General features: G+C 39.1%; 1 protein-coding gene and 1 pseudogene across 4 annotated transcripts in view; both read right to left on the bottom strand.

The window, feature by feature from the left end:
* MDN1 (midasin AAA ATPase 1) overlaps positions 1 to 25540 on the bottom strand; it is a 173424-nt gene that overhangs the window by 79985 nt on the left and 67899 nt on the right. For all 4 annotated transcript variants that reach the window (XM_047734448.1, XM_047734449.1, XM_047734447.1 and 1 more), the window contains exons 23-40: positions 25314 to 25465; positions 24627 to 24805; positions 23627 to 23835; positions 23286 to 23432; positions 22350 to 22491; positions 20502 to 20636; positions 20282 to 20420; positions 19318 to 19456; positions 18895 to 19025; positions 16279 to 16423; positions 14359 to 14488; positions 9694 to 9912; positions 8705 to 8902; positions 6808 to 7016; positions 5967 to 6089; positions 3596 to 3793; positions 2436 to 2543; positions 1893 to 2081 (exon numbers count right to left, since the gene is read on the bottom strand). In XM_047734448.1, coding sequence (XP_047590404.1) covers positions 1893 to 2081; positions 2436 to 2543; positions 3596 to 3793; positions 5967 to 6089; positions 6808 to 7016; positions 8705 to 8902; positions 9694 to 9912; positions 14359 to 14488; positions 16279 to 16423; positions 18895 to 19025; positions 19318 to 19456; positions 20282 to 20420; positions 20502 to 20636; positions 22350 to 22491; positions 23286 to 23432; positions 23627 to 23835; positions 24627 to 24805; positions 25314 to 25465 — 2892 coding nt within the window. The remainder of the gene's footprint in view (positions 1 to 1892; positions 2082 to 2435; positions 2544 to 3595; positions 3794 to 5966; positions 6090 to 6807; positions 7017 to 8704; positions 8903 to 9693; positions 9913 to 14358; positions 14489 to 16278; positions 16424 to 18894; positions 19026 to 19317; positions 19457 to 20281; positions 20421 to 20501; positions 20637 to 22349; positions 22492 to 23285; positions 23433 to 23626; positions 23836 to 24626; positions 24806 to 25313; positions 25466 to 25540) is intronic.
* On the bottom strand, positions 1085 to 1873 carry LOC125102862 (60S ribosomal protein L35-like; annotated as a pseudogene).

Below are 25540 nucleotides of genomic sequence, written 5' to 3' on the forward strand. Positions count from 1 at the left end.
ACAGGAGAAAACTGTTCCTGTCACATACTTTTGTGTCCAGGCTTTTGATGATCTTACATTGTACTCCAAAGCATATTATACTCTCCGCTCCCTGACAGTCTACCAGAACTAAAATTATAAATACTTTCACATTGTAGTTGGTTTAGTTTTATAAAGACAGATTCAATTTACTCAAACTCTTCCAGCCTTGATAAGCCCTTCTCCTATTACTATTTTCCCTCACTTTGTGTGTGTGCGTGTGAATTAAATAATTAACATAGAGAAGCGAAGAAAACCTTCCATACCTTACACTGACATTCCATCTGACTAACATCAAATACCCAATAATTGGCCAGGGTCTGGCCACAATGAATACAGTATAATTAGTAAACAGATGAAGAAAATAAAATTACTAGTTGATGGTATATGAATTATATATAATGAAATTATATTTTAAAAAACTAGGTGAGGGGCGCCTGGGTGGCTCGGTGGGTTAAAGCCTCTGCCTTCAGCTCAGGTCATGATCCCAGGATCCTGGGATTGAGCCCCGTATCAGGCTCTCTGCTCAGCGGGGAGCCTGCTCCCTCCTCTCTCTCTGCCTGCCTCTCTGCCTGCTTGTGATCTCTTTCTGTCAAATAAATAAATAAAATCTTTAAAAATAAATAAATAAAATAAAAAGTAAGAAAAAAAACTAGGTGAATATTTTGTCCTAATAAAATGACTAAAGGCACTTATACATAATGAATGAGTCAACATTTGGCTGCAACTGGGATATGAAAGCAAAGTTCTAGGCTGGAGAGCTGGCTCTACCACTCACTACAGGTGATACTCCATGACTGTGGGCATTGAATCCTCACTGATGAAGAGGTCAGGACAGTGCCTCCTGCCTGCAGCTACTGTGAATATTCTGTGAGACTGGACTTTAAATACCACAAAACAAAACGAACACATTATTAGTTTATTAGGCTAGGAATTCTAGTGTTATTTTCTGTTTACAAAGAGGTATTTTTATTTCCATTCAGATACAGAAAATTCTTTTATGTACCTACTTATACTTTGTAGATTAAAGACTTTGTAACTCAAAGTTTCTTTAAAAAACGGAAAACTGACCCCCTCTACTGAGTATCACCTGTCTCCTCCTGTTTCTCCCCTTTGCACCTTGAAAGAGGCTAAAGACCTAGTTCTTTATTACTGGGGGGCAATACTGTTTAAAGGAGGTTTGCAGTAAAGGGATTCAGATGGATAAATGAAGTATGTACTCTGAAGCAAATTACTCTGCACTTTGAGACACTGAGGTAGGTGAACTTTCAGTCTCCTTCCTTAACTTTTTTTTTTCCCAGTTTGTGTTTTATTGACACTAGTGCTCAAGCTTTGACCATGTACTTCCTCAGTGGGTAGAGCTGCTCCTTCTGCGGCTGCTTCTTGGCCTTCAGCTCTTCCTCGTGCTTATTCAGCCAGTGGCGCATGGCGCATGTCTTCTTGGGCCGCAGACCCAGGGGCTTGCACTTCTTACCTTTGTAGAATTTCCTGCCTTAGTTCTCTTTCTGGTTGATGACTGTGAGAACACTGGCAATGGATCTGCCAACAACTTGGACCTTGGAGAGCTCAGAAGCCGTGCCACCTGTCACTCTGGCAATGAGCAGCTGGGACAGCTTAACCTCAGCTCTTCCAGCAGTTTAAGCAGCTCCTGCTTCTTGCCACGAAAGTCTCGAGGTTTCATCTTGGCCCTGTCTGCACAATCCATTGCTGCCCCCGCTGGGAAGAGACTGACGGAAAGAGCTCTTTCCTTAACTTCTAAATTCTAAGCAGCTTTAGTGAGTTTAGTATTAATTAGTGAGTATGCACTTTCTCTCCCTTAGGAAGAAATCAACTTTCAGATGGAAAGAAACACAAAGAACAAGTATGAAACTCACCTTTTCTTTGTCTTCCTTGGTTCTCATTCTCTCACCATAGACCAAAAATACATGCTGACCAGGATCATAACACCCAGGGGACTGGTCAACTAGCATCAACTGACACCAGCGGAAAAGGTCCCGAAGGTTGAATTCCCAGGGTCCTCCTTTTTGCCCCCATTTCTTCTCAATAGTCACTTCGTGATCAATCTAAAAAGAAAACACCATTCTTGGGAAACATGTCCCATTGCTAAGCACACTGCATTAAGTACTATCCATGTACTACAAATGTATACATAATCTGAAACAGAAATAAGGTTTGATACCAAGTCTCTTCCTCCCAACCCAGACATCTAAACCAGGAATATTCTTGTAAGCATTAACACTGACAAGATCTTAATAACCATAATCTTTAAATGAGTGGTTTTTTCCAGCAGAAACATCTACAATTCAATGTGATGTATTTTAGAGAGACTGATAAATTTGATAGTGTCCCACAATGAAAAAATGTTGGTTCTATTACAGCATGAAAATAAAAAACAATTAATACAAGTAGGTACTTACTTGGCTGTTGAAAGCAACCATCTTCTTAACAATATTTTTGTCAATGGCTGGAAACAGAGTACTAGCAATGAACTCCATGTCAATTACTGTAAGGGGATCCACAAAGACCTACAGAATCCAAAAAGAACATGAAGAAATACTATTGCTTCTCTTTACTGAACACCAGGAAGAACTACCACTTGCAAAGTAAAATTGTTATTTAACACCAAAGTAACAGTACCTCAGTTTAGATATACATAAAAATTGTTATAGAAATCTCTTTTCTTACATTTTTAGAATACAGAATCCTATAAAATATTTGAAATACAGGACAACAGAGGTTTTGTTGTTAGCTCCACTCTAATGAATTAAAAAAAGATACAACTTAAGTGTATTTATTTTTATTTTTAAGCATTTCTGTCTTTTTAAATTTCCTATGTATATTATGTCCTCAAAACTAGATGGTAAGGCTCTTGCATTTACTTCAAAATCTCAACTTTCAACTTTTCAGTATGTTTGAAATTCCTCATAATAAATTATTCTGAAAAGATACTCAGCGAATTATGGAAAGGGACATCAAAGAAAGCCAACATCCAGAGCCATTTCCAAATCTGTAGGCTAGTCAAATTTTGACAAATAAATATTAAAGCAAGTAAGCATATGTGTATAGATACACATACACACTCTCCAACCTCTGCAAACGAGAATAAAGACAGTAAGAAAGACATCAAATGTTAATAATGATTGACTCTGATATGGAGAATACTGGATTTTTTATTCTTCCGTTTTCTTTTCCTTCTCACTTTAACTAAAATGCATTATTTTCATCATAAAAAAATTTTCAGTATTTTAATAGATCACGTAGACACCTGGAAAGGTAAAAAACTGGCCTTGCTCCTGAGCATGGTAATGGAATTCCTGGAGGGGTGGTTATCCTACCCTCCACTAACTGATAACACACCGGTTTTCCAGGACTGGAGACAAAGGGACACATACCTGAAGAGAAGTGATGACAGGAATCAGTCACATTAATACTCACCATACAGAGACATGGAATTGAGAAACAGATCATTAAATCGGTGCTCTCTCATTCTTACGGTGAGCATCCTCATAGGTATGTGCCTCAGTCCTATCAGCCCCAACACTCTACCTTCGGTCTCCATGGCAACAACAAATCTTACCTGAGTGAATCTGTTAAGGAAAGACCTTGGCAAGCCTTTCCTCCCACCTCCTTGTCTAAAAGGATTTTGACACCCGAAAATCTTCGTCTTTTCATGCTGTACTTGAAAACTCATTCCCAACTCAGGAACATAGATTTCTCCTCTGTGGTCAAAACAAGCATTGAGTCCTTCCAATACAGACTGAGAAGCCAGGTTGAGCTATTTGAAGAAAGTATATATATTTATTACATATGCTATATAACTATAAAAAAAAAGAATACGTATAAAAACAGAATAGTATTGTCTTCAGGAGGAAGAAGCTCAAACAGTACTGATAACATTCCATTTCTTAAGATTTATTCATTTTTTGAGAGAGAGAGAGAGAGAGAAAGTCGGGGGAGGGAAAGGCAGGGGAAAGAGAATCTCCAGCAGACACGCCGCTGCACACAGAGCCTGCCGTGGGGCTCCATCCCACAACTGCAAGATCATGACCTGAGCCAAAACCAAGAGTTGGACACTTAACTGACTGAGCCCCCAGGCACCCGAGTAATGTTCTACTTCTTAAGCCAAATATATTCATCCTATTATTTCATATACAGACACATGTCAGACATCTAGGGTATATACATTTTCAATAACTTTTGAGTAAACTGAATCAACAGACTGAATTTTTTAAAAAGCAGTTCAAATCTTCTCTAAAATTAAACTGCATCCATTGTATTCACCTATACAGACCTACCTTGTACATCCCAGCTTACCAAAAAACTTGCCAGTACACAGATCTCATTTTTGCACTATGAGATCTTTAAAGATGAAGACTGCTCTTTATATACTTAAATTATCTTCTCCAGCTCAAATACTGAATGAAATCTCTAAATGGGTTTCAAAGTCATGATATAAACTACATAAAGTAGATCGACATGGCTAACGTTCACCAACATTTTTGTGAACAAGAACAAATACAAGGAGTTTCTGTGCCAAAAATGAAAAGAGTTGAATGGAGGTCTTCAGATGTGGAGTTTACAGCTCAGGGATGCAAAGCATGGTAGTTTTTAGGTTACATAGAAAAATTCAATTAGGAAAATGAGAAATCAATAAAATGCACAGGGACAAAAAAAACCCCAGACTCTATCAGAATTTCCAGTGTCATGTTTACATAAACACTACAAAGCACAAAATCCACTGAATACTCCCAAACATGTAAAACTCTAAAAGCTATTCTTTTTTTTTTTTTTTTTTTTTAGTATTTTATTTATTTGTCAGAGAGAGAGCAGGCAGAGAAGCAGGCAGAGAGGCAGGCAGAGAGGCAGAGGGAGAAGCAGGCTCCCAGCCGTGCAGGGAGCCCGATGTGGGACTTGATCCCAGGACACGGGGATCAAGACCTGAGCCGAAGGCAGCCACTTAACCGACTGAGTCACCCAGGCGTCCCTCTAAAAGCTACTCTTAAATGTGACTTAGTTAAGAATGTCTTGGGTCACCTGGATGCATTTCCACCCAACAGGACCATGGTCTGAAGCCTTAAGCTTTAAAACTGAGCATTTTCCCCCCCGGCTAAAGAATATAATACTACCACGCATCTTTTTCCAAAAATCAGATGGGACACACCACTCTCCTACCATGAGAAGTAGGAAGAAGCTCAGCTGAAAAGTAACCCCACAGCCTGGCCTCCAACTTCAGACCCAAAGACATCTAAATCTTGGGGACCCACTGGGGCCAGTCTTAAAAGTTCTATCCACAACATTCTGATCACACCAATCATTTAAACTTCACCACTACTTTCCAGCCTTTTCCTGGATTAATAAGGCATATGACTAGATGCCATTGCCCATAGCTTTAAATTTTTTATTTTTGTACATCACCTTTCCGTATCTCCAGCTGCCTGCTGGTCACTAAGTTTCAGCATTTATCCCAGGTATCATGAGGGGCTCTGTTCTTCCAGTCAATAACTTACCCATAAGGCACATGTAACACTGACCATTTTCTCACTATTTTTTTTTAATGTCTCTTAAGATAACTTCCTGCAGTCTCTCTGTTGCTCTTATAAAACATGTGGTTGACACTGTAAAAAACCCATGAAATAAATAAAAATACAAAGCCAGCCAGACACCAAAGAATAAACCAGTGAAGAGACAGTTTTTCTCTGGAAGCTGGCTTATAACAGCAGGTGTTAGTGGCTTGTATATACAAGGGTTTCTAGATATGTTTTCTGACAAGTGACTTTTCTTATTCTTCAAAGGAACCGTGGAGGACTTTTCTTCATTAGAAATTTGTCTGTACTAGCAAAATAGCATGACCTAGCTATATGAAAAGTAAGGTATGCCCTAGCAATATAAAAGTATGACTGCTTTTCCCATAGTGACCCTTTGCTTGGAATGACAGATAGTCCTCTCACCTCATCCAACACAACCCAATGGCCTGCCTTCAGAGCCGCCAGCAATGGACCATCTCGCCAGGCAAACTCTCCTCCCTTGCCTCCTTCAACAGGTAGATCTGCTCCAAACAGGTCTGTGATGTCCTTTGAGAGGAGGCAGAAAGGAGGAAAAGCCAACATTACATAAAGAAATTAACTAGATCCCAAGACTCTAAATCTAACATGATAAATCCTTGGGCTTTATGCCGCTTTTCCTTTTTATACCAAGACAGAACTAATCAATCCTAGCGCTCTTTACCAGGAGCCCAGACATGCCTCCAAGGACCTTCTCACCACAACACTGCAAGTTATCAACTGATTGGAGCTGGAGCTCTAGATCAGTTCTTAACTGTGGCTATACTTGGAAATTAATTAGTGAGCCTTACACAAAACAAAACAAAACAAAATAAAACAAAGACCAGTAACAATGCCCAGGCCCTGCTCCCAGACCCCACAACTGGAGAGTCTTATTTGTCACCTCTTGTCCTGTGAGAGTGTTTAAAGGACATTTTATTTCTATTACTTTTTTAAGAAAGGACAAAAATAAAGAAGGCTATGTTATAACAAATACTGAATTGGGCAATTATCTCTCAAAAGACAATGAGATTAAAGCATCTAGAGAGAATAATATTATATATATCAGTTATTAATAAATCTAAAAGGAGACTTAGTTTGGAAGGTCATGTTGCTTTGGTCTTTATCACCATGAAATGTTTGGGATTCTGAAAATGTCCTAATTATTTCTGATTAAGAAACTCTATAAACAGATACAAACATTACTCCCTACACTCATCCTCATCAGCTGCAGGATGACTAAGCTTACCGTCTGCTCTGACAAGTTGATTCGAACAAGGATGTTGCCTGAAGCCTTTGCTAATGCTCCCACCAAACTTGTCTTGCCCACACCAGGGGAGCCCTCCAGGAGAATGGGTTTGTTCAGTTTTGTAGCTCTTAAGAGCCTCTGGGCATTCATAGCTGTGGTGCCTGCGCTGAGTGCATAGTCGGCAACATTATTCCTGTGAAGGACAGGTCCTTAAGCAAAGAAAAGAAAAGCCACATATTAGCTGGACACCAACCAAATCATACATACATGTCAACGCCAAGATTTTAAGAATCTAACAAACAGACTTCCAGTGAGTGAAGCACCATCTATAGTGAAAATGCTCAGCCCTGTTTCAACATTTCCCCACTTTCAGGTTATAAAATCCTTTGAAGGAATAGCCAGCAGCATACGTTATTCAACTGTGCCTACCACTCAGGTCTCTCCAGCGCTTATACCTACGTATATACTCACTTACATAGGTCTAACTGCCAGTTCCTCCTACACCTGGAATTACTACATGTACTTGCACAATTTACCTTCACAAGTATTTTCTTTTTTTTTTTTTTTTAAGATTTTATTTATTTGACAGAGAAAGAGAGATCACAAGTAGGCAGAGAGACAGGCAGAGAGAGGGGGGAAGGAGGCTCACTGCTGAGCAGAGAGCCCGATGCGGAACTCGATTCCAGAACCCTGAGATCATGGCCTGAGCCAAAGGCAGAGGCTTAACCCACTGAGCCACCCACACGCCCTACAAATAAGTATTTTCTTAAGAGTCAAGTGTAAGCTCAGTGTGTAGGCCACATGTTTCCACAGAAGTAATTTCATCCAAGGTTTTTAGGCCTCCAAGACAATTCAGAATGCATCTTTAACCCATAATCTAGCTGAACTGCAGACTAATAATAGTTTTATAGGGCTTAACATTTGTGTCACTGCATCTCCTGGAAGAAACTTTTCGTATACCAGTTTGGAGGGCTAGGATAAACATCAATTACCTCAGTTGTGGAAGCAGAAGCAAGGATCACCCCTGTCCCAGGTCACTAACATATAGCTCCTACACGAGGGTCCTGAATATTATGATGACGACTTAGGGAAATTAGATCATTGGATGTACCATTGGGGATGAAGAGTACTACTGAAGAGGGAGAGGGAAAAGGGTGATATTCCGTTCGGCCAGGAACCTAGGCTGGTTTTGTTCACCACTGAACCCTCAGTCATTGCCACTGTTCCTCTAAGCGTTTCAGACATTCAACAATTATTAATGTAGGGTGGGAGGAAAGGAAAAGAAAGACGACCCTGCAACAGAAGCAATAATCTGAAAAATTACTAGTGCCTTCTAAGATATCTAATCTACCTCATTTAAATATTTGGTAAAAGCAACCCAGTAAGAATAAGAGCAAGGATTACAACTGAAACCCACGTGAGTTTTCCATTTAATCATTCACTCATTCATCCATTCACTCAATCAACAATTTTCTGAATGCCTTTGACTGCCAGGACACATCTCAGGTGTCAGAGACAGGAAGATGAGGGACACAATTCCTGCCCACAAGAGCTCACAAAACTATTCTGGTAAGCAGTGATGAGGATCTATAGTTGATACATTATGGGTTGAATTATCACTATAGGAAAGCTCTTGTTTTGAGCACCAAATCAAAAATAAATGCATTTTCTAAAGACAATTTATTCATAGATTAAAGACTGTACTTTCCCCTATTTTTATGTCGGTTATATATTTTTAATTATTCATGAAATTATAGTTGATTATACCAAGTCAAATTCTAATTCAGGTAACTAGTTTAAAAATAATCCTGCATATGATACACTAAAAGTCACAATAAAAGTCAAGTACCTATGATCTACAAGAGTAGAATCTTCATTTATTTAAAATCATGCTTACCCCTTGGTATAAAAAATGGATGAATTCCCCAAAGGTTATCTATTCCAGTAAATTCTTTGGCCTTGAGTCGGTCATAAATCTTCAATTCGTTTTTTTGACACTCAGTAAGTCGCACTATCTTGCAAAGTTTCTTGAGTAGGAATTTCAGACATTCTTTGCGAGCCAAGAGAGCCGTACCAAACCCTGAGGAAGTTACCCCTAAAAGACAGAGAATCGATACATCAAACAGCATGACATGACACCAAGCTTCCCAACTGCTCATCAGGAGCGCTTGGGTGGTTTCCAGGGGAAATGAGGCCCTTGCTGAAGTTACAAACAAAATGCAATCACTACTGTAAATAGTCCAAAGGCAAAAGTCTGGATCCCCACAATTCACAGATTGGCAGCAGCTCATTCAGTAAAGCACCCACGCACTCCACGATGAATCAGGCTGGACGTAGGATGGATTAATGTGGTACTGCTGATCATATTGGTTTATATCTCTATATATAACAAACAAACTAAAGGATTCAGGCAATAACTATAAATGACCATTCATGGTAAGAATTATCCAGTCCTAGGGTTGTGTTGTGGACATTGGGGAGGGTATGTGCTACGGAGAGTGCTGTGAAATGACGATTCACAGACCTGTACCCCTGGGACAAATAATACACTGTATGTTAATAACAATAATTAAAAAAAAAAAAGAATTATCCACTCCTTCAGGAGCAAGGGCATTTCCAACAGTCTTCTTTTTACTTGTAATAACCATTTCATGTTTACCAAGTCCCTAGCCTATAAGCAATGAGAAGTTGCAGCCTATCTTTTACATCAGCCATCTCTCAAAAAGAGTAGAAAGAAAATAAAATCCATTCTGGGTCTCGGAAATGTTACAGTAAGTGATTTTTTAAAAGTATCTGGGTCAGAGGTTAGAGGTCTGGGTTTGCTCCATTTCATACTCCCCTCTACCCTAACCCCCTTGTCCCCACACCAGCTAACAGACAACATACCTGAACCTATTCCATCTATGTACACCAGGCATGCAGCATGGACAAATGATGTCACAGTGGAGATGGTCTCTGGCCTTTTCAAAGCAGCTTCCTCCCCCATTGTGTTCATGAAGTTAACCCAGGACAGGATATCTCTGATACTGACCACACATCTTCGGCCAAATTCCTGGTGGGTCAGCCAATCAATGAAATCCAGCATCACCTCCGCTATGTCAGCCCCTAAAACATAAGGACACAAAGGCAGTTGCTTAGAAGTAGCTGTATCGAACACTCCCAAGAGGGTTTTGTAACATGGGACCCAGAGATGCCCTAAGAGAGTTCTGTGCTCCATAAGATTATATGCAAATTTTTGTGAAAGTCCATTACTGCTTTTTCTAAAGAGAGGGTTCCATTGCTTTTATTACATTCCCAAGAGATTCATGAATAGCATTCCACACTTACCAAAAAAGAAAAACCACTTTGAGAATTTCAGCCTAAGAAGCAATCCTGAAAACTGCTCAAAAGAGTATTCATTTGTTTCATGTTCAGATATAATTGTGAAGTCAAGACACAATGATTTTAGAAATATATAAATTTTATCTTTTTTTAAACTGATTCACAGGAATAAGGATGTCATATTTTCAGTAGCATTTTAAAAAAAAGATTTTATTTATTTATTTATTTGAGAGAGGGAGAAAGGAAAAAAAAGAGAGAGGGAGAGAGCATGAGCAGGGAAAGGGGCAGAAGGAGAGGGAGAAACAGACTCCCCATGGAGCAGGGAGCCCGACACAGAACTTGATCCTGGGACAAGGTCCTTGATCAGGACACTGGGATCATGACCAGGTCACTAGGATCATGATCTGAGCTGAACTCAGATGCTTAACCGACTGAGACACCCAGGTGCCGCTTCAGTGGCACTTAGTTCAGGTTTTTTGTTTTATTAAATCAATGCATCCATCCATCAGAATTCAGCAAATCAGAGGATTCATAAATTTTGTTTCATGATTCAAGTTAAAGGACCAGTCTAACTATCACAATTTCATATTGTAAAATATTTGGAAACAAAATACTTCTTAAATAATATAGATTAGAAGCAATGTCAGTTTAAGTTTAATAAAACACTTTATGTAACTCCTAAAATCAACCATAAACACTTATCTAAGAAGTATGAGTATGAAAGAACATTGTTTTTGTTTTTTTTTTTAAATACGACAGGGAGCAATCAGCACTGCTATAATATAAAGTGGACCATTCAGCAAGAGCCTTCAAGACTCTACTGCAAATCACTTAGAAGAAACTATCTAGTGAGAAGAAATAAACTAATTATGAAAAAAACCCACAAATCTTTAGAAAGAACTTACAATGATAACTCAAGGGGAAAAATCCAGTCACAATGAGGAAAGCAATTAAATGCTGTTTCAGCAGCTAAACATTAAACATGAGTACTTGGATCGACATTTCAGGGTGGAATAATTTTGAAGTAAATAAAGGACTTAAAGGACAACTTATCTACTGTTATAGGATAATTAAACCTTGATTATTAGAAAATAATGAGGTAAAGTGGATGGGTTCATACATTGTTTATAACAAATCTTAAAAGGTAACAGAAAATCGGAATCCATGTTATAAATGTAACAATATATACTAATATGTAAAATGACTGAGGTGCCTGGCTGGCTCAGTTGGTAGAGCATGTGACTCTCGATCTCAGAGTTTTGAGTTTGAGCTCATGTAGGGTATAGAGAATACTTAAAAATGAATAAATAAAGATAAAATTGTTAGTATTTATTTATTTACTTATTCTTAAGATTTTTATTTCTTTTTTTTTTAAGATTTTATTTATTTATTTGACAGACAGAGATCACAAGTAGGCAGAGAGGCAGGCAGAGAGAGTAAAGGAAGCAGGCTCCCCACTGAGCAGAGAGCCTGATGCGGGGTTCGATCCCAGGACCCTGGGATCATGACCTGAGCCGAAGGCAGAGGCTTTAACCCACTGGGCCCCCCAGGCGCCCCAAGATTTTTATTTCTTAGAGAGAGACAATGAGAGAGGGAACACAAGCAGGGGGAATAGGAGAGGGAGAAGCAGGCTTCCCGCAGAGCAAGGAGCCCAATGCGGGAACTCAATCTCAGGACCCTGGGATCATGACCTGAGCTAAAGGCAGCCGCTTAACCGACTGAGCCACCCAGGTACCCCAAATGATTAGAATTTATTAAAAAGTAAATTACAGGGATGCCAGTCCCACATCAGGCTCTCTGCTCGGCAGGGAGCCTGCTTCCCCTCTCTCTCTGCCTGCCTCTTTGCCTACTTCTGATCTCTCTCTCTCTCTCTCTGTCAAATAAATTAATAAAATCTTTCAAAAAAAATCTTAAAAAAAGAAAGCCTACATGTCCTTCAGAGGTCATTATCTAAAACAAAAACAAAAAACAAAAAACATCAATTTCCTGGAATCCTTTCTTTTTGTTCATACTATGGATGTATAGATAAAACTACTATAGAGATTTGTGAACAAAAATTCTTAGAGTAAGGTAGTAGAACTCAATGGTGTTTATATTTTGATTATGACAATATAGTGATTATACCTTAAGTATTCTGAATAAGATCAGAATTCAATTTAGAATTCATAATTAGTTGAAATATTAGATTCATTAAATCTTACATATCTTTATAAAGAAAATTCGGAAATAAAAGCTTTATCTAGTTTCCTATTTTTAAGAACATTTTAATGCTCTGCCAACCTGATCCATTTCCAGATGATAAAAATTAAGCTACTTCTCCCTCACTATCTATTGCTTCCCCAAAGAGGCTGCTGCCATGTAGGCCTTACAAAGCTTACGGTAAACAAGCTCCCTAAGGACAAGCAGGGAGGCTCAGAGTTAAGTCCTAGGGGCCACAGGGCCAACTGCCCTGTAGAGAAACTGTTCACTCCATTAAGTCTGAAGACCACTGCTGATGGAGTCAACGTGGCCATGTAATGGCAGCTGCAATCTCTACCATTCTTTACAATCCAAACAACTTCTAAAAGTATGCAGCCAAAAGGAGATACAGAGGCTACATCCAAGGGGAATTCAGTCCCAACGCAGAGCCAAAAGACAAACCATGCGTGCTTAGTAATTTGTTCTCTCCTCCTTTAACTAGAATACTCATACTCCGTGCAGCACTGCGAACAGCACACAACCAAGTAGGTAAGAAGTTCTGAGTGTGGGCCTTGGACCAACCTTACTGGCATCACCCAAGAACTTATTAGAAAAATAAATTCCCGGGCGCCTGGGTGGCTCAGTGGGTTGAGCCGCTGCCTTCGGCTCGGGTCATGATCTCAGAGTCCTGGGATCGAGCCCCACATCGGGCTCTCTGCTCAGCAGGGAGCCTGCTTCCTCCTCTCTCTCTGTCTGCCTCTCTGCCTGCTTATGATCTCTCTGTCAAATAAATAAATAAAATCTTTAAAAAAAAAAAAAAAAAGAAAGAAAAAGAAATTCCCAAGCCCCACCCCAGACTGACTGAATCTGAAACTCTACATAGGAGGCCCAGCAAACTTTATTTCTGTAAGTCCTTCAGGTGAGTTTGGAACTCAAAGAAGCAAATATCCTTTTACATGTTCTTTAAGAAAGAGAGATTTAAAAAGAGAGAGAGAGATAAAATGATCCAGAGCTTGAAACCAGAGCTGGGTTCTAAATTTAGCTCTTCAACGTGTAAGATAAATATATATACATCATGGGGCGCCTGGGTGGCTCAGTGGGTTAAAGCCTCTGCCCTCGGCTCAGGCCATGATCCCAGGGTCCTGGGGTCGAGCCCCGCATTAGGATCTCTGCTCAGCAGGGAGCCTACTCCCCACCCCCCACCATCTGCCTCTCTGCCTACTTGTGATCTCTGTCTGTCAAATAAATGAATAAAATCTTAAAATATATATATATATATGTACATACATATATATATACACACAGCATGATGGATGTTAACTAGACTTAGTGTGATCATTTCACAATAGATACAAATACTAAATCATGTTATACACCTGAAACTAATATGATGTTGCATGTTGATTATACCTCAAACAAAAAAAAAAAAAATGCATGTATACATCAAAGCAATCTAGCTCAATAAAAGAACCACACAATGTTTTGACCCTTACTAGGTACCTTAAAAATTGCTAAATTTAGGTTTTAGGTATACAGAAGTTTCTTAATACTATTCCTCTATTTCCTTAAGTTTGAAAATGCTTATAATGAAAAGAACATTTAAAATTTTTTTTTCTTAGAGAGCAAGCGGGGGGGAGGGGATAGCCACCCAGAATATTTTTAAATAAAGTTAATAATGAATTAATTGATGACAGAGAAGCCTGGGTGGCTCAGTTGGTTGAGTATGGGACTCTTGATTTTGGGTCGCGTCATGATCTCAGGGTCATAAGATTGAGCCCTTTGTCAGGCTCTGCACTCAGCAGGGAGTCTGCTTCAGGATTTTCTCTCTCCATTTCCCTCTGACCCTACCCCCACTGCACTTGCATTCTTGCAAAGATAAATCTTTTAAATTAATAAATAAAACTTTAATATAGATTTTTAAAGTATTTCAGTATTATTTCTGATTTTGATTAAATGAAATCTTAGACCTATTCCTATTTTCTAAGACATGATTTCTAATTTCCATTAGCTTCAGAAGGTTGGGCATTACATTTACCACATGAAAGCTCTCACCTTTATGATCTACTCTGCCCAGAGATAATCCTGGACGAAGATTATGGCTGATAATCTGAATTAAATCTTCACGATTTGTGCTTTGTGGGCACCATATTTCCGTAAATCGGTTTCTTAAGGCAGGAGACAGCTATAAGAAAAAAAAATTTCCATCTGAATGTAATACCTAGGAAGAAAACTAGAAAAACAAATCCCTTGAAAGAGTATTAGCTGATGAATCTAACAAACACTAGATGCTTCTTTTATTACCTCTACTACAATTTAACTGAATACCTACTTTATCCTGGCTCCTTCCACAGGCCATCTCATTAATCTCCACCACACCCTCCAAGACAGTATTCCCATCACTTTCTTTATAGGCAGAGTGCAGAACTTCAAGGTCTCATAGAATAGGTGGTGTAAGTTGAAGTCCAGCCCCAGTGGGTAACCCCCAAAACTGAATACTTCCCCTAAGCAAAGGCCTTTCCTTTACCTTCAGTTACATAACCAGTGCTTTAAAGAAAGTAAAAGCTATTGTCCCACAGGGGAGAACTGTCTGAAGTAGAAAGAGAAAACGTCTTTTATATGGCTCAAAAGGGGACAGTGAAATTATTAAGGAGGTACATATTTTACCTCTTATATAACAAAGAACTGTTAGTCCTTCCAGTCTTTATGGCCTTTGCCCTGCAAATGGATTCCTCTTATCCTTTTTATTCTACCCCAGGTCAATAAACCCCTATTAACAAGCATATACAATGCCAAACATGCACTTAACTATTAGCTTATTATTGCTCTCCTTGGCCTACGGCAGCAGGACTAGCAGTAATGCCTATACTCAGGAGCAGCTCAGTTAAGACCCAGCAAATGTGTGAGGGATCCTTGGTGCCATCCTAGACAAACAGTGCCACTGGTCTTTGGCATCCTACTTCACTCTGCCTGCTAGGCAGGCAAAAACAAAAAAGAACCTTCCCTTAGGTAAAAGTCAGCCATCTTTTTCTAAGAAAAACTTAAACTATCCTAACAACTTAAGCTAACCTGAACATACACAACCTTGAAATTAGATCTTTCAATGTTATTCTCCCTTGCCAAAGAATCAGTTTTCACGTTATGTTAGAAGCTATGATGTATTTCTTATTTCTTCTTTTCAAAACATTTCAAGAAGTATAGTTATAATCTTTCTTTTCATGCTACAGAGGAAAATCAAGCCCAAAACACCATGTTCGCATTTCAGGGATCCACCAAGTTACCAAGAATTTGAATTACTTTCATTCACAACCTCTGTTTCTTCTCATCATCCTTGACCTATCACCACATCACCATTGTGGGCCAGGATCCCACACACAACATAGACTTCTCTACTGAGAAGCTTCGCAAGCCTGAAAGCCATGGTGTTCAGGGTACTGGATCCTGGCTGGATCCCAAAACCACCCTCAGAACAGTAGGGTGCTCTCCACCTTTTCCTTTACTACTAGTCTGAGGGTAACCCACATAACCCGTGGAGAGTTCAGAGATGGCCCACCTGCAAAACCAGAAGAGGCTCCTGGCTGTAACATTTTTGTCACTTTAAAACAGACAAAGCCATAGTCGTGTTTAAGAGAGGAGACTCCAGAAACAGTTTAAGATTAAATTTCAGTTTCAACCTTCTCACCAAACAACTTTCACAAAGAGTTCTTGTGAGAATTTGTTATGGTAACATACATGAAGAGCTGGGCAAAGTGACGGAAACAATGAAATTTCAGGCACACACAGTGAGATATTAAAATAAGGAAATGATAATGTCAGAATCTCTCAACTTTGTAATAATTCTAAAATATCTTTCCTAGGTTTTTAGTTTTTACCCAATATAAAGTTCCAAATGCATTTTTACATATTATATTTCTAGCTGCCAGTGAGCTGAGGTCAAAACTGGAAGAAAATTATGCTTCAGGAACACAATTTTACCTCTTTTTTCCCAAAGTCGCCCCCAGGGTTCATGGTTGCTAAGATACGGAATTTTTTCCCAGCAGTCAACAGCTCTACCTCATTATCCTTGTCCTCTACACTGCCTTTTTCAGCTAATACCAGGCACTTTTCCATTTCAAGGACACTAAAAGACAGAAAAATTGGAGAACATAAGATTAGAAAAGACTTATGTATCCTTTGTATTTTGTGGTCTTCAGGTTCTTTTAAAAAGGAAGTTATCTCCTCTGCTGAGCTTTTACTTAACACTTTCCTAGCACGAATTTTAAAATAACTCATTATCCCAATTCCTGTGTAAGGGAACAATATTTCTGATCAAAAGAAAGAAAAAAAAATCCCTTTAGCCACTTATGCCCCATTATGGCACTTGCTTTAAAAATGAGTGTCTTGGGGCGCCTGGGTGGCTCAGTGGGTTAAAGCCTCTGCATTTGGCTCAGGTCATGATCCCAGTGTCCTGGGATCAAGCCCCACGTCCGGCTCTCTGCTCAACAGGGAGCCTGCTTTCCCCCCTCTCTCTCTCTACCTGCCTCTCTGCTTACTTGTGATCTCTGTCTGTCAAATAAATAAATAAAATCTTTAAAAAAAAATAATGTTTAAAAAAAAAATGAGTGTCTTATATATGAATATTCATGGCAGCATTATTCACAAAAGTAGAAATAACCCAAATACCAGGCACCTGAGTGGCTCAGTCGGTTAAACAACTGCCTTTGGCTCAGGTCATGATCCCAGAGTCCCTGAATGGAGTCCCACATCCGGCTCCCAGCTCCATGGGGAGTCTGCTTCTCCCTCTGACCTTCTCCCCTCTTATGCTCTCTCTCACTGCCTCTCAAATAAATAAAAACCTTTAAAAAAATAAAAATAAAAATAAAAACACCAAACTTGGTAGAAATAACCCAAATAACATCAAGTGGTAAATGGATAAAAAATATGGTATATCTATACAATGGAATACTCTTAGGAATAAAAAGGAACAAACTACTAATAGGCTACCACATGGATGACCCTCAAAACAATACAAAGTGTAAATGCTGAGAGACCATTTATATGCAAGGTGCTAAAAAGACAAAATTTTTTTTTTTTTTAACAGAGAGTAATTTAGTAGTGACCTGGAGCAGGAGGTGGCATCAGAAATACACTGTAGAGTGGCAGAGGGCTTCCTACTGGTATGGTGGAAAGGTAAAACTAGATTATGGTGCAAAACTCAGTAAATTTACTAAAACTTGTTCAATTATGCATTTAAAATGGATACACTTTATGGTATGTAAATTAAACTTCAAAAAAGAAAAGCAGGGGCACTTGGGTGGCTCAGCTGTTAAGCTTCTGGCTTCGGTTTAGTTCATGGTCCCAGGGTCCTGGGATTAAGCCCTGCGTTGGGCTCCCTGCTCAGAGGAAAACCTGCTTCTCCCTCTCCCACTCCCCCTGCTTGTGTTCCCTCTCTCCCTGTCTGTCAAATAAATAAACAGAATCTTCAAAAAAAAAAAAAAAAAAAAAGAAAAGAAAAGAAAAGAAAAAGAAAAATATGGGACGCCTGGGTGGCTCAGTTGGTTAAGCAGCTGCCTTGGGCTCAGGTCATGATCCCAGCGTCCTGGGATCGAGTCCCACATCGGGCTCCTTGCTTAGCGGGGAGCCTGCTTCTCCCTCTGCCTCTGCCTGCCATTCTGTCTGCCTGTGCTTGCTCTCTCTCCCTCTCTCTCTGACAAATAAATAAAAATAATAAATAAATAAATAAATAAATAAAAGAAAAAAGAAAAAGAAAAATAGGTATACATCAAAATTCCTTTTAGTCCAAGATTTTAAGGTCATACAGCCATATAACATCTAGAATTCTGATTCTAGTTCTTTGAAGAATTTAGGTAATGGTCACATAAATTGCCCCAAAAAAGAGTTTTAACTTCTGTTCATTTGCTTTTAGCACGGCCATTCTACAGTCCCATCTTTCTGATTACTGACAGGAAAAACTAGCCCTGTTAAACTACTCTGAGTGCTAAAACAAAATAAGCAAACAAAAAAAACAGTAACTCATTATCATTTTCAAACATTTACCATGCACCTATGAAGCACATTACTGTGCAAAAGAATAGTATAAAAACCAGACCAGTATTCCATATTCTGTGGAATATTATTTAACCATAAAAAAGGAATGAAATCTTGCCATTTGCAACAATATGAATGAGCTAGAGGGTACAATGCTAAGTAAAATAAATCAAAGAAAAATACCACATGATTCCCCTTATATGTGGAATTTAAGAAACAAAACAAAGAAAAAAAGAGAACCACCAAGAAACAGATTCTTAACCATAGGGAAAAAACTTGATGGTTACCAGAGGGGAGATAGGTAGCGGGGATGGGTGAAATAGGTGAATGAGATTAAGAGCAGCCATATCATGAAGAGCATTCTGTAATGTAGAGAACTTAGCATCACTGTATTATATACCTGAAACTACTATCATGCTATATGTTAACTATATGTTAACTACATGTTAATTACATGGAAATTTTTAATCTTTTAATTAAAAATTTTTTTAATTGCTTAATTAATTAAAAAATAACCAGACCAGTGGAAACATCACACACAGGGCAAACCTCTTACACATATACCTATTGAGTCTTTCCAGGACAGAGTCATCAGCCAGTGAGATCTCATCCAGAAGAAAAAAGCCATCTTCTTTCATGGCCAGAACTAGAGGACCATCATGCCACTCAAAAAGTTTTGATGTATCAATTTCTTCCTACAATTGGGAAAAGAAGGTGTGAAATTAAAGAACAGGTGGCTTCGCAAGACATTACACATGTAGGTAGTAGAGTAAGTGGTCATTCCGCAGAAAGGGTCTAAGAACAAGGAATAAAGCCTGTACGACAGGATGCTCAGGAAAGTCTCTGTAGACAAGTGAAAATCTAAAGATATATATCAAATCTGGGATCAAAACTTCATCATGAATAAATTCCATAGCTGACACCTACACAAAGCCAACTGCAATTCTTCAAATGAAGGAACACATCATCATTCGCTACTGAACAAACCTTGTCCTTTGGCTTCTGTCTCACGGGCCGCAGCCCCCCCAGGAAGTCTGAAGTCTCCATGTGTAAGTGGCAGTTGACAGAGTATAGTTTCTGATTTGCCAAACCTGCAAACACCTGACAGATTGTCGTTTTCCCACACCTGTTAAAGGGATACATACCAGATTAATAAGGACCATAAACTCCAAATATACATGCACAGCCACTCCAGTCAGCATAAGAGGGGAGCTCTGGTGAGAGGCTCACTGCAGAAACAGACACTGCCGGCCAACATAGGACATTGGCTTCCTGAGCTCAGGGCACCCTTCCCCCAAACACCAGCAACCTACAGTGTTTCTTATCCAAAAAAGCACACGCTGCCTGAATTCCATCCTCTTCTATTTCTACCAACCACCACCACCACCAAGGGATGGGAAAGAAACCTAATCCTTACAGACTTTTAAGAGACTGGAGCTCATCTGCTGTTCTCTACAGATTTATAGAATGAACGGCACTATTAGGGGTGCCTGGGTGGCTCAGTGGGTTAAAGTCTCTGCCTTCAGCTCAGGTCATGATCCCAGAGTCCTGGGATCGAGCCCAAATCGGGTTCTTGCTCAGCAGGGAGCCTGCTTCCCCTGCCTTCTCTCTGCCTACTTGTGATCTCTGTCAAATAAATAAATAAAATCTTTAAAAAGAAAAGAAAAAAAAAGAATGAATGGCACTATTTAAAAGAATTACAAAGAAAAAAAAAAAAACTCCAGTGATAATAATGCAAGAAATCATTCTTTTCTATATCACAAAGGTCTGAAGGAAGAAGAAAGCAAACAGTAATAGGTCTATTACGTGAGCCTTACAAAAAGGGGGTGGGGGGGCGGGGAGATGAAAAAAAAGACTGCATCCCTGCTAATCCTTCACAGATAACTCAAGTACTCCTATGGAACTGAACTGAACCATCACAAGTTACTGTCACAGAGGCACAGGACTTTACCCAGTGTCTCCAACCAGCAGCACTGGTTCACCAAATTCCAGTGCCCTTCCCACCAGCATCGCCAGTCTCCGCATGCTCTCAGTCCACACAATGTGGCTGAATGTAGACTCCAACGTGGATACCTGAGTGGACAATTTACCTATAAAACACAGAATAAAGATTTAGCTTCTAACAGGAGTACAGCTCAATTCCTTTCCTCTGGGTATTTTGACCTACTCACTCAGTAATTTTAGGACATTTTCCTTGGAGAAGAGGGACTGAGGACACAATTTTTTCTTGAAATGTTTTTCAAGGACTTCTTGAATCACATCAATCTCTTCCTGCTTCCTGACTCGGCCTGCGAGAAGCATAAATCCTTAAAAAAAAAAAAAAAAGGAATCAATAAGTGTTAAGTTATAATACCAAGGGATATTGAGAACATGGAGCAACAGCAACTCTTATTAGGTGCTGTGGAGAGGGTATTTAAAGAACTACTTCGGAAAATTGGGAGAACCTACTGCAACTAACCATATGCCTGCCCTGCGCCCAGCAACATGACTTCCATGTTCTTACCCAAACACAAATGAACACATGTGCACCAAAAGACATATGTAGGAATGTTCAGAGCAGTTCTTTTCATAAGAGCTAGAAAGTGGAAATAACCCAAATGTCCACCAACAAGAGAAAGATTAAACATTTATGGTATCTCCATACAATGGGTTGCAACACAGTAATAACATAAGAACATGGCTGAACCTCACATTAGGCTGGATGAAAAAAAGTCAAATCCAAGGAGTACATAGGACTAGCTGAAGCTCAAGCACAGGCAAAAATCAGTGTTGACAGAGGTCAGAGCAGTGGTTACCTCCAGGGGAGGTTAAGACTGGCAAAAACCATGAAAGAATCTTCTGAGGTACTGGAAAATATTCTATACTTTGGCCTAGGTGATGATTCACATGGTATACACATATGTAAAAAAAAGGGGGGGGCACGTGGGTGGCTCAGTGGGTTAAAGCCTCTGCCTTCGGCTCAGGTCATGATCCCAGGGTCCTGGGATCGAGCCCCGCATCGGGCTCTCTGCTCAGCAGAGAGTCTGCTTCCTCCTATCTCTCTCTGCCTGCTTCTCTGCCTACTTGTGATCTCTGTCTGTCAAATAAATAAATAAAATCTTAAAAAAAAAAAGATATCTAGCTTACACATGAAAAAATAGAGCACTATATTCACTTTACTATGTTATACCCGATTAAAGAGGGTTTTTGTTTTTAAAAAAAAACCTGTTCCTCCATCTACTCTTTACCAGTAAAGGAAAAAAAATAATAATAATACTCTTGTGGGTTAGTTTTATTTACTCTCCTTATTAACCACTCCATTAATGAGTCATTAGTACCTTTCAAATCAGAAGACTCTGAAATGCTTTCTTTACTATGGAGAAACATATAAATTCTTCCCAGGGAATAAACCAGAATGAGCAATCATGAGTCTCAGATGACATAACTGCCTTTCCTCAGAACGATGACAGTACCTGACCAACCTGTCAGTTTTCTTTTACTATTTTTTTTTAAGATTTTTTTTTTTTATCTATTTGACACAGAGAGAGACAGTCCCTGCACGTGAGTGAGCACAAGTAGGGGGAGGGGTAGAGGAAGAAAGAGAAGACACGGGGCTCGATCCCAGGATCCTGGGATCATGACCTGAGCCAAAAACAGATGCTCACCAACTGAGATACTGAGGCGGCTCAACCTGACAGTTGTCTGTATAAGGCACTATCTATGATTGCTGAATTGCAGATAAACAGAGACATCATCAACCCCCAGCCAAAACTCTTACATAGGCATTGTGCCCCTATCTGATTCCTACATGGAGCCACCTGAAGCAAAAAGAAAACTGTAAAAACCCAAACATACTAGCACAGAGGCCTGCAGGAAAGAACCATTTTCTAAAGCATCTGGTACTTGAGGGAGAAAGACTATTTTTGAAATACTCAGTAAAATGTATATATTGACCATAATTTGGGAAAGATTTATTTTAATAAGAAGATCTGATGTTTGACATAACTTCACGGTGTGAGAGCATCCAACTGAAAGCATACCATCATTGGCTAAATGCTGCAGCCAGTCATACTCTTTCTCGGTCTGTTCAGCCAATCTGTATCTTTCAGCCCATCGAAACAGATCACGAAGGGTGATGAAGCCCTGTTTTCCAGCAAACACTGAAGAACTTCTGCGATAGGACTATTAAAATATCAAAACAAATGAAAAAGAGCAATGGCAAACACACTGTACAACCTATATAAGATTTTTAACAAATTTATGCTCCCATAAAAATGATTCATTCCACTAAGATTAATTTTTGAAAAAAGTAAATGGACTATAACCCTTTGAAGATAAATATTCAAACTCATATGTAAGAATATAAATTCCAAAACACAACACCAAGAAAAAAAAGGAATTCCATTTCCTATACCATATATGTAAAAACTATGAATACAAATGATGGCAAACAGGCAGAAACATCAATCCCATAATGTAGGAACATAGCAGTAAGACTGCTAATTATTATTAGCTTTCTAGAAACTAAAAGTACATTAATTCTGATAAAGGACACTTTTAATACCATAAAATGGAATACTCAAAAAACCAAACTGTAGCTTCACAGAATTGACAAGGGAGAGACATAAAAAGGATATCTTTAGTTATGTCCATTCAAGGACTAGATCCATTTAAAAAACATAAATTGCAGTTTGTCAAAGCCAAATTCCAATCTAAACAAAATGTTCCAAAATTATCCACAAGTACGGGACTGTTACCATATATGACTATGAGAAAAACTATTATATGATACCAAATTGTTCATTTATAAAACCAAAAAATGTATTAATGGAGTGCATTTTGATATCCTTACTCTGAGGATATTAAAAAAATAATGGATGGACCGCTCTAACTGAGAAGGCAATCAAATTTTAAACTTTGATCACAAAATCTAATCAGTATGTTCCATTTGGAACTAAGTGAGAGAGATGAAATACCTGAAGGTCCAGCATGACTTTAACCAACTTGCTACAGTAGGAGGGTGGCAAACTACAGCGCTTATGCAAGATTGTTTCCAACTCAGAACTAGGCAATTCATCAAAATGCAATTCCACAAACCGATTCCTGAAGGCTCTAGAAAGCACCTAAGAAACACACAGGGGGAAAAAAGGAAACCATGATAAAAAAGAGCCTCTCACCCAGTTTCTAAAATGGAGGCTCTGCTATTCACCATAAAAAGAAAAACCCTTCAAAAGAAGTAAAAACATCTCAGTCTTACCAGGAAAAAATTATTACTTGACAGGGCAACAAATGGGAGTAAGGGGCAAACGCTACACACCTTTCTGCCTCCATAAAGGCCTGGTGGATTCTGGGTAGCAAAAAGCATAAACCGAGGGTGAGCTTTAACAACTTCTTGTGTTTCTGTGATAAGCAATTCACGGTTATCATCCAGTAATCTGTTCAGTGCCTCTAACACATCAGTAGGGGCCAAATTTAATTCATCTAAAATAATCCAGTAGCCCTTTCTCATAGCATCAATGAGAACACCTTAGAAAAAATAACACTGAGGATTAGTGCGTAAATTAGTCCTAAGTTTTAAAAAATGTTATATGCAAATCAACCAAATCTAAACCATTGCATTTCAAAACAAATTACTCCCTGCAGCTAGTCATGCCCCCCAAATAATTTGTGATGTCAAAGATCAAGGAAGGACAATTTTCAACTAAAGTAATCATTTCACACAGAAGGAAAGCCAAGGCTGGCAAATATCACATTTCCAAATTATTTCTCCCCCTGCAGTCTAATTTCATCTAAATCACCATATTCTCATATCTATTCTTAGCTTCCCTCTGTTCAGTGCTCACCACATTTTTCTGAGTCTCTAGGAAATGAAGTAGCAATTCAATTACCCTCTACAAAACTTGCTCGTAGTCCTCTGTACAGCTGACAAGATCAGCGTGGCCCAAACAATGCTGGATCGCTAACCACCTTCCCTTAACCAGGGAGATCAGGGAGAAAGACAAACCAGCTATTACGGCAAAGGTTCATATGCCTCAATTGGAAAGGATGGTGTTTACCTGGGGAAATTAGTTTAAAAGAATGAACACCTGGGGCGCCGGGGTGGCTCAGTGGGTTAAAGCCTCTGCCCTCGGCTCAGGTCGAGATCCTAGGGTCCTGGAATCGAGTCCCACATCGGGCTCCCTGCTCAGCGGGGAGCTTGCTTCCCCCTCTCTCTCTGCCTTTCTGCCTACTTGTGAGCTTTCTGTCAAATAAATAAATAAAATCTTAAAAAAAAAAAAAGAATGAACAACAATACTCATGGAATGAAATAATCCTACCTTCTTTAAACACAAGCTTCCCTGAAGAGTCAGATGTGTAACAACCAATGTACTCCTGAATATCCGTGTGTTCGTGATTGTTAATACGCACACAATGATTACCAGAAGCTGCAGCCAGCCACCGGATAAGGCTTGTTTTACCAACTGATGTCTCTCCCTGAATCAACACTGGATAGGTTCTTGAAAAGATCAGCCAATAAAGCAATTTAAGGAAAAAAGAAACCAGAATTCAAGTAGTGTTAAAAAGAATGTATCACTTATCACCGTAAAAAAACATGTTTATATGCCTATATACTACTAATGGAATGTTTCTAAAGCCCTGGGAAGTTTCTGTGTAAAAGGGTTCCTCAGAAAACACTAAGGAAAGCAATCTCAACCTTTCTTGTAGTACTTGTGAGAAACTATAAATGGGACTAGCTATTACTTAAATAATGGATGATGAGTATTCATCAGCAAAATGCTGGAAAACAAACTAGACAAATAATCTGCATCTTTATTGCTTCCACCAAAAGGTGCAACGAGAAACAATGCTTTGTGCCAGGAGAAAAGTGCTGGCTCGAGAAGGTATTATTCACTCAGCCAACGAACAATAATAAAGCACTTTAAAAATTAAAGAAGTAAGACTAGAATGCCATCAATGCTTATGCTGGCGAAGCTTAAGAGAAGTAAGAGAAAAGGTCCATATACCCTGCAGAAACCACTCGGACTATGTCTCTTAGGTTTAGCTTAACAGAAGATGTAAGAATGTAGGTCTCATCTATTGTAGGTTCCTTGTCTCCCACTGAAATCCAGTATCCTTCAACCTGGATAAGCCGGCCTCCTTTTGGTTCTGGAATAGGCTGAAAGACAAAAATGTCAGAGAAATAACCGATAGTCCCATGGTAACTATGACATTCTTTCAGAGAGGGGTGTAA

This window comes from Lutra lutra, chromosome 6 (genome assembly GCF_902655055.1).
Source record: "Lutra lutra chromosome 6, mLutLut1.2, whole genome shotgun sequence".
In the NCBI taxonomy this organism is placed as follows: Eukaryota; Metazoa; Chordata; class Mammalia; order Carnivora; family Mustelidae; genus Lutra; species Lutra lutra.